Source organism: Colossoma macropomum, unplaced genomic scaffold (assembly GCF_904425465.1).
Source record: "Colossoma macropomum unplaced genomic scaffold, Colossoma_macropomum, whole genome shotgun sequence".
NCBI lineage: Eukaryota > Metazoa > Chordata > Actinopteri > Characiformes > Serrasalmidae > Colossoma > Colossoma macropomum.
Window position 1 is genome coordinate 18,970,635 of NW_023494803.1, and position 18,918 is coordinate 18,989,552.

General features: G+C 38.9%; 1 protein-coding gene across 2 annotated transcripts; it reads left to right on the forward strand.

The window, feature by feature from the left end:
- Window positions 1–1,718: 1,718 nt before the first annotated feature.
- Window positions 1,719–17,262, forward strand: LOC118823643 (zinc finger protein DPF3-like). 2 transcript variants are annotated; one of them, XM_036593368.1, is made up of 11 exons: window positions 1,719–1,780; window positions 9,437–9,597; window positions 9,781–9,888; window positions 11,385–11,494; window positions 12,003–12,098; window positions 13,252–13,315; window positions 13,554–13,595; window positions 13,847–13,990; window positions 14,210–14,320; window positions 15,440–16,364; window positions 16,845–17,262. In XM_036593368.1, the coding sequence occupies exons 1-10, from the start codon at window positions 1,749–1,751 to the stop codon at window positions 15,598–15,600; spliced, it is 1,029 nt and encodes a 342-aa protein (XP_036449261.1). In that variant the 5' UTR covers window positions 1,719–1,748; the 3' UTR covers window positions 15,601–16,364; window positions 16,845–17,262. The 2 variants fall into 2 exon arrangements, with proteins under 2 accessions (XP_036449261.1, XP_036449260.1); XM_036593367.1 differs by lacking the exon at window positions 1,719–1,780 and adding an exon at window positions 2,220–3,013.
- Window positions 17,263–18,918: the final 1,656 nt, after the last annotated feature.

The window sequence follows — 18,918 nt, forward strand, 5'->3', positions numbered from 1 at the left end:
GCTCCACCTTATCTTTGGGATGAGTTGCTTTTGTGAACCAGAACTAACCATCAAGCATCAGTGTCTGACCTTACTAATGCTCAGAATGCAATCAGATCCTCACAGCAATGTTCCAACATCCAATGTAAAGCCTCCCCAAAAGAGTAGAGGATGTTACTAAAGCAAAGGAGGACAAACGCCACATTAATAGCCTTGATTTTACAAGAAGTATTGGATAAGCAGGTGTCTACAAAGTTTTGGACATATAGTGTATGACTATATCACCACATCAGTGTTACTGCAGTGCTGAGAATGATCCACCACCCAAATAGTACTTGCTCTGTGATGGTCCATGGGGGTCCTGACCACTGGAGGACAGGGTAAAAGGGGGCTAACAAAGTATGCAGAGAAACAGATGGACTACAGTCTGTAATTGTAGAACTACAAAGTGCACCTATATAGTAAGTGGAGCTGATAAAATGGACAATGAGCGTAGAAACAAGGAGGTGGTCATAATGTTATGCCTGATCGGTGTATATTTAGTCTAATACCTATCAGGAGAATCACAAAAGTGCAAATAATATTACCTGCGTCATGCCAAAATGTAACATTTTTCTATTTTGGAATTTAAAATTATGTTGATGAAGCAAATTAATCCCTTTTTGTAGTTTGGCATATTAAATACCTAGTGAGTGGTGAGTGGCCCTAATCTTTCTTCAGTCGTTTTATTCTCTTGTGAGAAACAGTACACAAATATTTCATTGACAAAAGTCTGAACGATAGCTTTCATTTAAAGGGGAATTACACAGATTTTTCCAAACATCTCTGTAATTCAATAGTGAAAGTGTAAACAGTAATTCAGAGTGGTTTTAGGTGAAATATGCTATTCTAGAGAAACTTACCGAATTGTTCACGGTGGTGATGGTAAGAATCAAATGTCCAAAGCATTTAGTGACTCTACAAGCTCCCTCACAGAAAGTTATCACATGAAGTGGTTATGAATACACTAGATTGATTTAGCACTGTTTTACCATTATCAAAGTTACTTACAGAAACTTAGAGGATACATGAAGCATCGCTGGTCAATTTAGATAGTAAATGAAATGGCTATATTTGCATAGTAAACATTGTGACCCCTAAATATCAGTCTGCCAGTTTCTCTACAGTGAACCATTTCACATGAAACCACTCCAAATGACTTTGTTTACATCTCAACTACTAAATAATGCAGATTTTTCTTTCTTTCTTTTTTTAAATCAGTGTAATTAATCTCCCTGCAGGTTTAGTTGGACTGAAATATGTACAGGATCCCCTTTAGCAGCCTAGCAGCTGGAACAGTAGAGAGTAGATCTGATTTGAGTTGTGTAGTTGTGTGAGTTAGTTAGATTGAAAAATACACCAAATCTCACTTTTCAGTCTAATTATATTCCTAGTGAGTTACTCTATAGACTGTATTTGGTGGATGTATTCTGCGGATATGTTGTCTTAACAGTTATTTCTATAGATAAAGCGTTTAAAGCGCTGTTCAGTAAATTGCTGTACACATTTAGTCAGTTTCACTGCACAAAAGAGATTCCCTTTAAAAACGCCTCTCAGAAACGGTGCTTTGTGGCTGACAGTTCACTCCGAATGACACGCCCCGCTCACAAATGCCACTCGTGGATTGGTTGGAATTTCTCCAGTGGCTTTTTGATTGGCTGCGGGCCTCGAGATTCCCCCCCAGCGCTGCGAGAGTTTCCAACGCTGCTATTCCGTTACAGTGTGGCAAAATGGCGGCTGTCATTCAGAATCCACTAAACGCGTAAGTAATTAAGAGATTATTTACCGGAGCACAGTCTCCAGACCTCAGCACGGCTCAGCGCAGCTCGCGTGAAAAAAAGTACAGCAATGACGGCGCAAAAGGGCGAACGCTTGTCGCCGTTCGCTTTCGACACTGCAACTGTGCTCTGTGCAGTTTTTCTTAAATTGGGCTCTTTATCGCTGCCGGACGAGTCGGTGTGTCTGGTGGCTGTTTAGCAGCGGCTTCCAGTTTTTTAATAAACAGGACTCGCAAAATTAGAGCCGACAGCAGTTTAACCGAACGTTGTCGTAGCTAACATGGTAGAATAAGGTTAGCGGCTTCATTTCCGAGGAATGACATTATCAGAGAGTGATTTTAGGACTTAATGGAAGTATTGGCACCCCCCGGTGATCCATCCGTAAACGGCTGCTGTGAGGAATTTGCCTTTACATGTATTTAGGGTCTGAAGCGGCGCTGGGATGATGTGTGTTTGCAGACAGACGTGCGTTTTGTCTTTTTTCCTTCAGAATGAAGTTCATAGCTAGCTAGCGAACAAACACAGCTAGCTACCTAACCTAGCTAGCTCGCTAGCTTACAGTCGACGGTGTGTTTATGTCTTATTTGGCCACAAAGAGTAGGAGGTTTGTTGAAGCCTCAGTGATGTTCGCAGTTTGGAGGTTATAATCTCTCCCTCCCGATATTTACATTCTGGTAGTTGCCCAAATTGCATGCCAGGCATTAACTGAATACCTGAATGCAGAATACCGACGTGGTCCTTTTAGCTTGTAGTTTCAGAAGGGCAGACTACCTCTTAGCCGGAGAGTCTCTCTGGATCTGTTTTACCTATGGACGAGAAAAAGACTGACATGCTTTGTGCTGTGGGTCATCATTGATATGATCATTGAACTGCTGTGATGAGATTATTGGCACAGACAGGCCAGGACTAACCTTTAGCTTTAGAGGACCGGTAGATTATCGTGAGCTGTGGCCGTCACTGGACGGCTGTATAGAGGTGCAGAGGGCAGGCAGGAGGTCCATCTGTTAAAAATCACAATTAACCATAATACACATCCTAAACCACTTCCCTTCCGCCTCAAATAAACAAGGCCGGTACTCAGATTCATTTGATGTGTTCCCCGAAGTGAAGGCAGGGTCTTCTCCGAATTTAATACCCTTCACACAGAGATGGGCAAGGCTCAGTCTTATGTTGTTTTGGCGTCATCAACACAACATGGACCAATGTGAAAATTCTGGGTCAGTACCGATGATTGATACTTTCTTGTTCATATTGATAATAATGCAGGTGAGCATATTTTACAGTGCTTGCGCTTAACATACTTATTCTTAAGATAAAGTGCCTTGAATATCTTTACTGTATAAAAAACAGTGTGAAATATCTTGTTTTGCTGTTAGTAAAATAGATGTCTGCACAACCACAGGGAACGTCTGCTCATGAAAATGAACTGATGAATGCATCTGTCTTTTGGGGCCTAAGACTGAGTCAGATTGAGATTGAGTCTGGTTTCATTTTGTTGGTTTAGAACACCATATATATCTGCTAACACCAGCGTGATGCATAGTGTGATACATTTATGTCTGTGAATACCACCTAATATGGTCATCCACTGTGTCCAGGTAGTTATGTGCATTTGTGTACTTGCATGCACTTTTTCATTTCATAAACATTTGCTGGCACTGTCCGAAACTCGGGCCCTGTCTTTCTGAGGAAGTAGAACCTCAGTGGCATTATCACATCAGACTCTTTACCTGGCAAGTCAGAATGAGGCAAAGTAACACTCCAGCCAGTGGCATGCTCCAGAGGGAGTTTCTCATTCCTGCTATTGTGTTACAAACAGCATTATAAGTGAGTAAATATTTGCACTTCTCCCCATTATGTTCAGTGTAGATACGACGTTTGCATAGGAGTTTTTGGACAAGGAGAAAGTTCTGTTAGTAAAGGGTTGGTTGATGTAAAGAGCTAGGTTTAGTGGTTTAGGGGCTGAATGTTTTTTTTCCTGCTTCCTGTTCCTGTTGTGTTGACTCTCTTTGAAATTGTCTTCATGTTAAGGAATCGTGTTTCATATTATGATTTCTGAAGTGGAATCCACTTTTAAAATCTCAGTGCTAAATTCCAGGGTTAGTTGCTTGTCAAAGTGTGCACCAAGTTTGGTGCCTCTAGCATACATGAAAGTCTTCCACGCAAAGTCCATAATTCAGTGTGCTTCTTAAACGTGTAGACGTTTGGAATTTAGCCAGCATTCCCCAGGCACTCCGTAGCTGGACGGAATGAGAGCTGTGAAGTTGTGGTCACGTGACCTTAGGATAGGGAAGTAAACGGCTCTTGTAGTAAAAAGATAAGGGGAAACAGACGGAAAGAAAAGATGTGCAGTTTGAAGCAGGCAAGCTCTAGAATGGTGTGAGAGAGTATGTTTGCATTGGAAGGAATGTCTTTCATATTGTCAAAAGTAGCAGTGGATTCTAGATAAACTGGTGGACTTAGCAGTTAACTTCATTACTCCTTTGCACGTTTACAAAGTTCACAGAAATTAGAAATGTGCAGATATATCATGAAAAATCTTTTTAGAACTGTAAAAATTTGCAACTTAGCAAATCACATAGATGTAGAATAGGGATGTGCCAATCCAATTCAGTGGATGGGGACCAAAGCAGATCCTAGTATATTTTACTGGACCAGGTATCGACTATGTTAAACACAACCCACTTCTGATCGTTTGTTTTTATTTTGCGTTCTATTTATGGCACTATTGCAGTGGTGCCAAAAATGGACATTGTACACAATTTCCGGCAGTGAGGCACGTTTTCAGGTGTTAACAAAGTGGTCTAAATATCTATAGAAGCAAACGTGGTGGCCATGCTATTTCTGATTTAAAACTAAAATTAACAGCAACAGCTCGTTCAAGGGCCCAAGAGAAAGGAGCAGACTGCGTTGCGTGTTAGAGCAATGTGAAATTTTATGAGATGGCATATTCACTGCACTACTATCAAAATGGGTCTTGCAGTAGTCCATAAAAAGTCTGATATTGGAGTTTATATCATTGATTTTACTGCAGAATTTTAAAGTGATTGGTAGCCAAATTATCTGGGGGGGTCAGTCATACAGGATCATAAGAAAATTACACACACTAAAAAGGTAATATAAAATGCAAAAACAAATTAGACCAAAACAAACAATATCAGTTCAGAAAGTCGCACTGTGCACAGTGTTAATAGGCAGGCTAGCATATCCTGTCTAAATTGAGGGGCTGTATTACCGGTATATTATAAAAAACAGAAAGATCGCATTGATATTGGCTGATACTTAAATTTAAAGTAGTCAGTTTGGATTGGCCGAGGTAGAACAAACACTGCATTGGGACATCCCTACTCTAGAAGGTTCATAAAATTGCAAAAGAGACCATCAGTGTTCAGGCACGCAGAACGTTTGGCTAAAAAAATTCAGAAAAATCAGTTCATATTGACGTCAGCTCTGGTGTAAGATGTCAGTTGCTTTAGCTTTTTGCACTATGATCCAGTGGTCACACCATTGACCAGGTCATCTAATCCGGATTTCAACTGCAGTCATGAAGAAAAGCTATAAATTGTAGGAGTTGTAAGAGTGGGAGTAACTTTCAAAATGACAGTCAGCTGGAGGGAGAAACAAGTGAGGAGTGGGCAGTAGGAAAGGCAGGCACTAGCAAAGCAAGATGGTTCAGACCGATGATTTTGGCAGTCTTCAGGTCTTTGTTCACGCAGGCTTCAGCATCAGTTGTGCCCTAACTGTCACACATTTTCATGCTTATCTCCGTTCATGCCGGCCCCAGCTGGAAAGCACTTTACCAGTGGCTTCTAGCATTCAAAGCTTTGTTTTCTGGTTTATCTTCCAGCCTCGCTCAAGCAAACGTCATAGAAATAGCAGTGTTGCCTGATCTTTCCTTGCACAGAAAGTCAGATCTTGCAGTGGGCATATCCAGTTGCACTTAAGTTCAGTTTTTTATTACCAATTTAAGACACACACAACATATTTAAATTTGTAGTACGTATGGAGTAATGGGTGAACATGAAGATTTGTTTGCTGTCTATTTTAGTATGAGTGGGGGATGGAGTTGACACTATCAGATTGAAGCCTTAACACCCTGACACACTGGGTTTGGCTGAGTCATATCACAATAATTGGTTGCAGAGCTACCAAGGTTGCACTGTGGTCTGCATGGCTTAATAGTGAATAGCAAGCTTTAACTGTTTAAACGTTCTAATCTCCTCAGAGTTTGCACTATTCTTCCAGATTGTTTACATTTTGGTTTTTTTTTTGGTTTGCACTTCTTTCTGAACTCTTTGGTGTTCGCATTTGGAGACGTTTTATGCGTTATCCCTCAGCTTGCATTGCTGCAGCTAGACTGACTTCCTGTTAAAACGCCAGAATGCACCTGCACGGTCTCAAGAGATACAGTCTGAGTCTCACCGCCCAGACTGTGAATTCACTGGTGGGAGATACGCCAGCATTGATACAGAAAGTGTCAGTTTCTCATGTGATTAAACTGTACTTTTGTTGTCTGTTCAGTGCTTTCAAATTCTTATAGACACACTCTGTGTTCTGACCCCTTTTCTCATAATTGGATAGTTAGCCAGGTTCTAGGAATAGTGAAAAAAAGGTATAAACATGTTATAGAATGGTTGTTCAAGGAAACCGTTATCTGCTGGTTCTTTGTGGTTCCGTGGTTGGAAACGGATGGTCCGAAGGGGTGTGTGTGAGCATGTAGGTGTGCGCCTCCAAACATGCAAAACAAATTTATGTAACTCCAGCATGGAGAGATTGGACTCTGACATGTGACGCAGTAGACAGTTGACAAGACCGCTCTGCTAGTGGAGGCCACAGACAATCAGCAGATTCATTCAGTTTGCCTGTCTCACTCATGTAGCCTGTCTGTCTTGGTGCACTTCTAGGAGGCAGCATATTAACCCTAGCAGCTATCACGCAGCTTCTTCAAGAAACAATTTTAAGTCACTGAGAGATCTTTCAGACATTAAAGTGACGGTGGCTCTTGAAAGCGTCAGTAGAAAAGATTAATGGACAGTGTCTGCCCTTCAGCTGGCCAAGTTTCTATTATTAAAGAGGTTTCCCTTGGCTTGTGCAGGTATTCTGGAGGCTGACAGCAGTGCACAGAGTAGTGTTTCCTCTCTTTGAATTTGACAGTTTTCCTTCTATTAGCCTAACTGTCTGCCATGATGGCACCAGTTAGTGAAACTTGGAGCACTTGTATGAATTTAGAGACAACTGTGGGAATATGTTGAAATATGTGTTCTGTATTTTTTTTGTTCTGTATTTGTTTTTTGAAAACATTTTATTTTTTATTTTTATTTTTATTTTTTTTTATTATTTTTTTGCATCCACGTGAAAATGATGCTTTTTAAAAACACTTTCCAAAGTGGAGATTTTTTAAACCTGCATGCACCTGCATTGGCATTTTCGTGTGGATGAGCAAAACACTGACCTTGTGCCATTAACATGCTTGTTTTCAAACTAGTTAAATTACAAACCATAAACGGTGACTCTGCCAAAGTAGATATTTATATCGGATAATCATAATACTTGTGGGAGTATAGTGTAGTGGTTGACCAATATGAGTTTTTCAATGACCGATGCCGATATTTAGAGAGCAGAGTGGCCTATAGCCGATATATAATGCTGGTGGGTCAGTGATGTATAAGCATTTTCAACAGGCTTTCAAATGTTATTTTAATGTTTTTTTCATCTAGATGAAATGGCTCTGGCCTTAAAAAACGTAATGTGGTGCGACCATGATTTATTTTAAAAGTAATTCATTTCCTTGACACATTTAACTTTTTTTTTTATAAGTTCTCAGTAATATAAACTGTTTAGAAACAAAGCATTTGCAGTACTTTTGAGTTTTATAAATAATCTCATATTTTTGTTCTGTTATGTCACAGTCACCTTCTTAAATGAAGTGACAGACTTCCTGCATATTGCATAAAACTTGTAAAACTTTTTTTAAAAAGCCATTAACTCAAACATACCGTATCAGCGATTAACATTTCAGCCCCAGAAATTAGATATTTTATTTTAAATTTAATACAGTTGTTGCTATTATGTGTCGCAAAACATGATGAGAAGTTGCTTCAAAAGACATGAAGACCTCATATCATTAAAAATCCTTTTAAAAAGATCAATAAACAGTAAATTCCATAGAAAAAATAGATTTGAACCAGGTTTATCATGATTTCAAGGACCTTTTTTTTACTAAAAGTCTAATCACAAATAACTGTAAGTGCAGCACATTCATGGCTTTGTTTAGAACAAACATTTTATTTAACTTAACAATGGAATAAATTCATTTTGATTTTCAGATCATTTTGATCAGAACCAAGTATTAGCTATTGTTTTCATGTAATCATGCCTTATACCAGTTTTAATTGAAGTGCACATTTGTGGCCTTGTTGTGAATAAACATTTCATTTCAAACTTGACAGTCGTCATGCTGCTAATGGGTATTTGGAATGTACATATGAAAGTGGGGCTTGTGATTGACCCTGTGTATGTTTATTTTAAAACATTTGCAAAAGTTTTCATTTTTTAAAGTTACCTGCTTCCATTGTAAATTTTGTTGTTTGTGGTTTTTTACATCCACAATCGGTCCAATTAATTGGTTGCTGAGCACAAATGTGATTAATCCTTTAGGCTTTCTTTCACTTTTTAAACTTTTTAATTTTCTGGCAAAAACCAGACTCTGAATCTGTGTAAAATATCAAACTACAGAGGTCTGGAGGCATGTAGTCAAACGTGTTCGTCTCATCTTCAGCTTTGTTCTGTAGATTTCGAATGTACAAACGCACCAGTCAGACAAGGCATGTTTGCTGTCCAAAGTTTGCTTTCTTTGTTTTACACTGGAGCTATAATGCTAATATAATAGAAGTCTGTGTCACAAAAAACATTTTAGGTGACCTACACTTCCATTACTTTTTAGCTACATTAGCCTCATTGCTCCAGTGTGAAATATTTTATTGTAGTTTCGGCAAGAAGTGTCCAATCTTATCTGCAAAGGGCCAGTGTGGTTGCAGGTTTTCATTCTAAATGAGGACCTGATTCTGCTTTTTTGATTAATTGCTCAGTCTACAAACAGCTCAGACATACACAGAGACAGAGAAAATACATGAAGAGATGAGAGAAAATCATCTGAATGAAAACAGGGAGGGAATAGGCATTGGAGTGTTTTTAATTATTTTCTTTTAAATAAATAATGTCCAGACCCCTCCTGTTTTAGTTAAAGTAATATTAAATGATGGATGTGAACCATTAGCACTAGCAGATATTAGTATTATTGTATGGTGGTACTTGGCTAAACAAAGTTGAAAAACCTTTTCATTTGCACATTTTTATTCCCAGATTTGTGATTTTACTGTGATGTTAATTTGATAGTTTGAAATGAAAGTATCAAATTACATGCTAGACCTATGTTATTTAATACTATTCACACAATACAGTTCAGGTTATAATGGAAAAAGAAATGAAGATGTAATTTAAGTATCACAGTATGTTGTTTCAACAAAGTTAAAATGAATTATTTAAAATAAAACGATGTTACTCTTGAAATCAATTCACAGCCATAAGGCAACTTTGGGTTTCAAAAGACAAACCCAGGTATGTTCACTGTCTCTCGTTAGGTTGGGTGACCAGTTCTACAGAGAGGCCATTGAGCACTGTCGCAGCTATAATGCTCGACTATGTGCTGAGCGCAGCGTCCGCTTGCCGTTCCTCGACTCACAAACTGGTGTTGCCCAGAACAACTGCTACATCTGGATGGAGCGTCACCATCGCGGACCAGGTGAGTACTAATAACAATATAAGATCATTGTCCACCACCTTCAGGTTTATATGTTGACAATATTGTCTTGTGGAATATTTGTACAGAACTTGAATGCTAATCTCCTCACTGATCATGCTGGATATTGTTAATGTTTTACTGTTGGACATCAAGCAATTTGAAATTATTTCATGATTGCCTCAGGTTTGGCAGCAGGCCAGATGTACACATACCCAGCCCGCTGCTGGAGAAAGAAGAGGAGATTGCACACTTCCATGGATTCAAGCCTTCATCTTTATGGTCTACATATAGGTAAAAGCTTCCTGCCATCACTGTAGTCCTCCCCTGTGATTACAGTAGTTCAGTCTTCAGTGTGTTAAATCAAGCAGTTTATACAGCTTCAAAGCTTCAATGCTTCAGTTAACAATTGGACACTTATAGGACTGGGACTAAAAAAATGATCAATTGTGGTAAAATTATTGATAAATATCATTTTTTATTATTTTATAGCCCAGTTATTTTAAAGCCTAGTATTTTGGTGGAAATAGGGGGTTGCAAAGCCTGGCAAAGTCATGACCACTAAACTAAAACTGAGAAAGAAAAATGTTGTATTGTGGCAGCTAGCACCACTGTGTGACACTCATTCACAGCCTTGCTTACAATACAACTCGCTGCTGTGTATGGGTCAGTTAAGAAAACTGCAGAACTTCAGCTTCAGGTAACAGACTGGAGCAGAAAATGTGTATTACTGCAAAAAACAACTGCCTATTGTTTCCACTGTTATCAATAAATCATTAAATGGTCCCAACTTTAGATGTCTGAAAATTCTTGTATGTTTCAGTGTCATTGTATCACTGGGAATCATGTGATTGATTTGTAAATTGTTGAAGATGGAAGTATCTGAAGTACTGTTGAGCATTATACCAGTTCATCTGGTGTACCAGTTGAACTCCTTTTCAAGGCACAAAGTACAGTGCAAAACATGCTAACATTAGCTTGTTTGTTGAGTCACTAAAAGTCAGAGATGTTTGTCATGTTTCAAGTAAAAATAAAAAAGCAGCAGTCAGTAGATCACCTCCCACTGTGTAGTCAGTTACAGTCTTAAGTAGTCTAATTCGTTTTCAAAGACATGAGCGAGTAAAATGAAAGGACTGGCCAGTCTCTTTAGCCTTCCTCCGCCTGCGGGGCTCTCTTATTCGGTCAGCTGCATAAGATGATCGAGGGTAAAAGGGCCTGGTCCTCGGCTATCAGTAGCTGGTTTTATCAGTGTGAATGCCTTTGATGACATAGATACATAAGCACAGAGAAGCTGCTACGTGCTTACGAATATGGTTAGAAAGCAATATTGACTTAAATTTATCTATATATTGTTCTCTTGTTGATGTTTTGCACAATAAAAAAAAAGGTTAGATTTACTTAAGTTGTTGAATAAGTGACTCATTGACACCCTAGAAAATCAATCACAGGTAACCCCTGTTAAGTATCTAAATTGGTTTTATTAAAAAATACATTCATGCACACTATGATATAAATAAAAAAATACATACAAACATACACACACTATATATATATATATATATATTGGTATAATTATACCGTGATAATTTTTTAGTCATACCACCCACTACTTGCAGGAAGTTATTGACACTTAATGCTGTCTGCTGTAAAAGGAAGCTCTTTGATTACAGATGAGTGAGTTTACAGTCTACCTTTTGTCATGAGTGTCATGAGTGAGACTTGCAGTTTATTTCTGTGCATGTGTTCTGACAACAATTTTGTTTCTATTAATCCTGGTGGGGACTTGACAGGTAAGGAGGCTTTGCCTACACCGAGTACTACACTGGAGGCTTTGCTGAGGGGAGATGGCCTGGACAAGAGGAACAGCTCGAGAGATGAAGAGAGCCTACTGGAGATTCAGGTAGGGAGCTGCTCTCACAAGCAGTAAGTAGAAACCCAAGCTTGCAGAAGAGCATGGACTAAATTATGTTCTTTTTACTGTTAAGTGGGACACAAGCTTTTAGTTTACTTCAGCTGTGATTGTTTTGGCTGTTTTAAACAGTTGACCACTGTATCTAACCATGTGTGGGATGTGAAACCAAGGTTAGGCAAGGTGGTCCACCGTTGTGTGTTATAAATTCCATACTGTATTAATGTGGAGAAAAATTGCACAACTCTCATCCAAACTGAGCTGATTAGCATCCCACCTATGACAGCTTTGGTTTATAAATGCTTGAGGGGGAAATACTTTTATTGTTGTCTGTTGAATTGGCCAAGTGAACAGAAATACATGGGATCTCATGGGGACAAAAGTAAATCCCATATTAGCATATTTGTTTAGGGCAAAATGCCCTTGTCTTTTGATACCACTCTCATGCTTTTACTCCTTCTCTTTCTCACTCTGTCCCTCACCTCATTATCGATTACAGAGAGTTTTGGAGGCTGACGCCAATGAAGATGGTTACCATGACGATGAGGACTTTGAAGTGGACATACCAAAAAGAAAACATCGGGGCAAAGGCAGAGTGAGTGACTGGTCTCTCTTATATTCATTAAGTCAAATGTCAGTGTGTGTATACCACATAGTGGAACTCACCTTTTGATGTTTTGTGACTTTTAAGGGCTGTAACTAAAAAAAAATTGTAGCCTTTCGCTATTTAAGTTTTTAGTTTACTTGCCAAAGAATTATCATTATTGAACAAAATTTAACCGTCAGACAGACATACACACAGAGCATACTTTGTTAGTACCCTTTTACCCTGTTCTTCAGTGGTCAGGACCCCCACAGTACCACCACAGAGCAAATATTATTTGAGTGGTTGCTCATTCTCAGCACCGGTGGTTTTAAACACCTGGGTGTCATTGGTGCACTGAGAATAGTCCACCAACCAAAAAACATCCAACCAACAACATCCTGTGGGCAGCGTCCCCACTGATGAGGGATGGAACATGACTAAAGCAAACTGTGCAGTCTCTGACTTTACATCTACAAGCTGGACAAACAAGATGTCTAATAGAGTGGACAGTGAGTGGACACACTGTTTTAAAAACTCCAGCAGCACTGCTGTGTCTGATCCACTCATACAAGCGCAACACACACTAACACACCACCACCATGTGGTGTCACTGCAGTGCTGAGAATGATCCACCACCCAAATAATACCTGCTCTATGGTGGTCCTGTGGAGGTCCTGACCACTGAAGAACAGGGTAAAAGGGGACTAATAAAGTATGCAGAGAAACAAATGGACTACAGTCTGTAATTGTAGAACTACAGAGTGCACCTTTATAACCTGATAAAATGAACGAAGAGTGTAGATACAAAGTGGTGTACTGTATGAAGTGACCAGTCGGTGTGCGTGTGTGTGTGTCTGTGCTCTGCCAGAGCTAATAATGCATTTGATGAAGAAAAAAGGCATGATGTCAAAGGTCTGTGGTCCCTTCTTTTACAGGTTGAAATTGAGTGCTTGTTTTGTGTCTTTAAAAATATATATATTTTTGGACAAACTGCACTTACCTTTTTAGTGGGTTCTGGTAAGCACAGAAAGACTCAACAAATCAGAGAATCAAAAAAATATTATTGCATTGTGGTCTGAAGTAATCCCTTTCAGTGGACTTAATCTGTGATGACTGTGTTTTATAGATGTGAATCTTCTCTTTTACTTCTCTGTCTTCGCAGGGTCGAGGTTCAGGACGTCGGAGGGCAGACTTGGATGACCAGGACAAGCCATATGTCTATGAAAGTAAGTAACAAGTTCTGAGGAAAGTGAAAACATTTGCTCATTGAAAAGTATACTGGGACCTGATGCCTGGCAGTTAAACAAAATGTTGAAGGAGCCAAGTCACTGTCAGTAATGTAGTGGATGTTTGTTGGAAAAAGGAGCCAAATGGGCTTAAGCATAAACTTAAACATGTTTCTTCTCATGTTTGTTCAAATTTTGTCTTGTTTTATATATTTATCTTGTGTCGTCTTTGTTTCAGGCAGATACAAACAAAAGCATAACTCAAAAGCTGGAGCCTCAGGTATGTGGGTTTTTTCAGTCTGGAAAGCTGGATTCAAAGAAAGGATCAGAAAGTATAAATATGGCTTTCATCTGCCTGCCCTAATAAGCGTGCATGGTGTTCTCGTATATTTTATAAACAGTTTGTCACACATTAGGCCTAGACACACAAGAATCATTGCAGATATCAGAAAATAGTCCACAGGTTTTGCATGCAATGAGGACTTTGTGATGGTGTGCTCTAGCTGATAAATTCTTTCTGCTTTGTTTTAGTATGTGGCAAGCGCTATAGGAATCGCACTGGCTTAAGCTACCATTATGGTCACACCCATATTGCTGAAAAGGAAGAGCCCCAGGCCAGGGACTCTGAGCCCTCACAGTCTCCACCTATCAACCACCGTCCCCACAGTCGCAAACGTAATCTCTCACAATGAGTCTTCTTTCCTGACCAAATATAAATATCACCGTTAGCTGGGGCAGCCGACATATTATTGAGCTGTGTAAATTGTAGTAGAGGCTTATGAGCTGTTTAATTGTAATAGTGGCATCTGGTAAACTGAATATCTGTTATGTCTATTGTGCCTTTTGGTTTTTTAAAACAAGTATTCCTCTAATTGTTCCATTCCACTCTCTTAGATCAAAAGAGTCTAGATTCAGATCACACACGCAACAACTTCTGTGACGTTTGTCAAGTAAATCCAGGCTCCAAAATGAAAGAAGGCAAGTGCCTCAAGTGTGGGCGCTCAGGTATGTGTGCTTTTTAATAATGCCAGCATGCAGTTCTGCTTCTGCCTCTCTGACCCAAGATGTCATATTTCTAGTGCCAATCTAAGCATTAATGTTAAAATATTTCATTCAAAGTTGGCTCCGTTCCAGCTGTCGTACGTAACACGTCATCTAGATGCATCATGTCCAGGTTTTATGAAAACGTTACTTGTACCATTCTAGCTATTTAGACTAAGATTACTCCCTGTAAAATGTCCTCAAATTGCTATGCCGTTTCTTCTTAGAGGTTTATTGCAGTAACTACAGGTGCAGTTCTCTGTTTTCAGATCTGCCAATTTTGGCTTCCTCTGCCTTCTCAGTTTCTGTTGTCACTGTTTTCAGCATTCAAGTCAATGCTTCATAGATCTTACAACTTCATCTACTCTTCATCCTTTGTTATTGCTGAGGAATTTTGTGTGCTTACTGAAACAGGTGTAATATGTGGCAGTGCTGTGGGAGAGGGGGAAAATAACATTTTTTTACAGTGTGTGAGCATTTCATGACAGAATGACCAAAAAATGGTCCATTAATCAAATAAAATAAGTATTAAAAAAAAAAGTTTCCATTTCAGTAATATATCTATATTTCTTACAATAATATCAGACGATATAATAGACAGTCTTATGCAAAGGTTTGGGTGTCTCTGGTCAAATGACATGTTTTGTAGATTTAAGTGATCTTCTATAGGGAACAAACATTTGCACATGTTAATGAAACATTTAACCGGACGTGTTTAAACATTTACGTATGTCTGTATACGTAATTAGACATTTGTATGTGTATATAACAGATTTTCCCATACATTGCATCTGTGCTCAGCGTAGTCAAATGGAAAACAATGATAATTGGATTATGTTTATTTAATGATATTAAAAAAAAGCTGGTATACAGCTGTGATAACATCTTTTATTACAGTTAAAGTGCATCATTACATATCATTATTACAGTTGTCAGTAAAAGCAGCAAGAACATTTAAATCTTGCCAGAAATTTTGCTACTGTGCAAAATATTCACTTTACTCATGTGAAAATATTTTACAGTGTAACAAATACACAGTATTGTAAAAATAGTATCCAACATTTCTATGATGTTTTTTGGTAGGTGGGCTTGATGAGGAGAAAGATGAGAAGACTTTTGCTGGAGCCGAGGAGCTGTTTGGTACAACCTCAGAAAGCGACACTTCCACATTTCATGGCTTTGAGGAGGATGAGTTGGAAGAGCCTCTGTCCAACGGCAGCGAAGCCTCCCCAAAATGCAGATAGAAAATAACTTGCGGGTCTTTTTAAACTCTTATTTAAAAAAACAGCGCATCACCCCTGCAAAAATTCTGCTGCTTCTTTTTACTTTTTAAAGTTTTGTTTGTTTGTTTGTTTTTTTTCCCCTTTATTGGAAAGCACAAGTCATTATATCAAAAAGAAGGTATATGAAAGCGTTAACTTTCTTGGACAGCTTACACCATTTTTAATAAGTTATGGATCTGTTGTTGTTGATGTTATTGTTGTTGTTATTGCTATTATTATTATTATTATTATTATTATTATTATTATTATTTAAACATTGAGAGCAAATAGGAACAGACTGTTTTTTTTCCTTAGGAAACCTTTCATTTTATTTTTTTCCCTTGAAGGGAAATGATCGTACATTACAAACGCTGGAACAGATGGATATGACTTTCGGATTTATTTCTGGAATTATTTTCCAGGAAACTGAACTCAAGTTAAAACGAAACAGTACAAAAATAACAAAGCGTAGCTTGAATACAGCAAGAAGTAAAAATCAGTGAAGATCAGAAGTCAACTTAAAAAATGTTTGGTAGCGTTTTATGTCACTGGAATTGCCAAGGAATGCAAGTGAAGAACTTATGAAGTCAACTCAGTGCTTTGTCATGTGGATTATGACTGCGCCAAAAAGGAGTTGGGATAACATTTAAGGAGATGAGTAGCAGATGTACTGTCTATCATCCTGCTCAGATAAGAAGTTGTTAAGATGGTCTAAATCAACTGTTTGCGACGTCAGAGACATGAAGGTAGGACACACTGTTCTCAATATATCCTACTTTATCATTGGCTTGTCCTTTTTGGTAGTACTGGTTTGTTTAACAATACCAATGTGCTGTGAGATGTTTCTTTTTAGATAGTACTATGCAAAAGTCATAGGCCACACTTTCTTGATCTAATTTCCAGTTAAAATGGTCATTAAACTATTCATTTTTTAACAGCAGGGAAAAAAGTAGAAAATATATTTAACAGAAATAATACACAGAAGCCTCAGCAACCAAATATAACAATTTTTTTTTTTCATTTTTCATTTACTATGTCCACCCTTCCATTATTTTCAGGAGACTTGCTTTCAGTTTTTTAAATAAATCATGCCTCCAACTCAAAGACAAAATCAAAGAAAAAGAAAACAAACAAAAACAAAAACTATTGCAACTATTTGCAGGCTCTTTTACTAAATCTGTTACATTGCTTATGTTTCTAATGGTGCTTCATTGTTCTCTCCACAGCAGAGGTTGCTGCAGTGAGGGGAGCAGGAGAGCTGTGCTGCTACTAGAAACTAGAAGGTGGTTTATAAATCAGAATTCACCTCTCCAGTCTTCTGAATGTCAGACCCAGTGAAGCTGAAGAACCCTTAATTCAGCCAGACAAACACCAGACACTGTTTCAGACTCTAGGACAAGTATTGACTCCCCACCCCCTGACTGCTGCTGCACCCCTGCTGGTGGTCTACAGCCTGAATCCGAGACTGTGATAAAGTGATTATAGAGCCATATGGAACCCTTCCATCCCTGTCCTGGAAAAGTGTCTCAATCCTTGTCGTAGCTTTATGGCGTCGGCCACCGTTGGTAGGGATGAACCATCACTTTAAGGGTAAAACAAAGACTTTATAGAATCTGAATGAAACCGTATATAAAGACAATGTACAATGTCGATGAAATGTAAACGTGGAGCTGTGATCCACCGTCTGTGTGATCCTGTGTTCACACATTTGAGGAGAAATGAGCTGCTGCTACCCCCAAGTGGATACGCAAAGTCCTCTAGCTTTTGCAAGCAAAAGCGCAAAGCCATCCAGCCAATAGGCTAGCTGTTCGAAAGTTGACCACACCCATAAATATTTTGTTCTGCCCCTGTTTTCTGATTGGTTGGATGATGTGGCGCTTCAGGAGTGTTTTCCATGATTTCATGGCGGGTATCCCTCTCCAGTCACTGCCCCATGCTAAGCAGCTTTTTCCGGTCATTTTTCAAAATGTGCCATGATGATCAGTGGGGCATAGCACTTTGAAAAGTCCAGTGACAGAAGTTTTTCTGCAGTTGTCTGAACTTGAGAGGCAGAGTGGTAATCTTTTATTTAACTCTCTTTCCATGGCCTTGCTGCACTAAATTTATTTTATAATGTGTTCTAATAATCTAAACTGACACAGTGGATGGCATCGCGATCACTGTGTTCAACCCAGTCTCTCAGGGGAAGCCGATCCGACAGCCATATCTAAAAACATGCCGCTCTATCTTCCAAATGTCGACAGCATAGATCCTCTGCCAGTGGCAGCTGCATTAAGAAAATCTGTTTTGTTTCTGCTGATTTACATTTCCAGTTTCTTGGAGTACAATATTCACTTCAGGCTCTGTGAGTTTCCCTCTGTTTTTGAACCTCAATACCTACTCAGGCTTTTTCTTTGAAAAACAGAACTGTTCCTGCCATGCAGTTGGTCGCTTCAGGCAGTTCATGAACACATTTATAGTGAGCTCCACAGTCAGGCTTAATGCATTTAGAACAGAATGACTCAAATAAAGATAATCGCACACTGCTGAGGTATAGCATCACAGCAAGCAGATGCTGTTTTACATACAGGGTGTGTTACTTGGCTGTACATGGCCCAGCAAAACCTCTTTATATACAATTTCAGCTACTTCACAGTAGGGATGTGCATTCTGATTTATTTTGATATTCGAGTATCTGCAAGAGTTAATGGACGGATATCTGTTTTACCACGGCGAAGAGGAAAACAGTACCTCAGCCAAAATCCAGAATTAACGGTGGGCTGGAGCTGGAGGCTTACTCTTATAAGTGATAGCACTGGTGTTGAGAAGCTAAAATATCAGTAGCACAAAAATTTAGCAGCACACAGATGAATAGGTTTGAAAAAAATGTTTTGTTTTTCAGAAAATCTAAGAGAAGTCCTTAGCTTTGCATTTTGGACGAGTATTGGACTCTGCCCTTCAGATGTAGGTAAAGCTATAGCTAACTGGTACAGCTGGATGTTGATGAGGACTCAGTGTCTTACAAGAGATATTTTCTCCTCAGTGGACAATGTGCCCAAATGTTAGTTTACCAAAGAAAAATATTTCCACTTTTTCTGTTCTGGACTGAACATTAGCTACAGTAACTAGCCTAGTTAGCGATAGAGCTGCGCTACTCAAAACAAGAACATTGTACAGTCCTGTGAAAACATGAAAGCAGGGTATTACTGAACTGATGATGCGTACATACAGAACGAGAACCCAAATAGGGATTTCACTGTTCACAAGTACTGCCACCCTGAACAAACAGTTCACAGAGTACTCGAGTGCCCATGCACATCC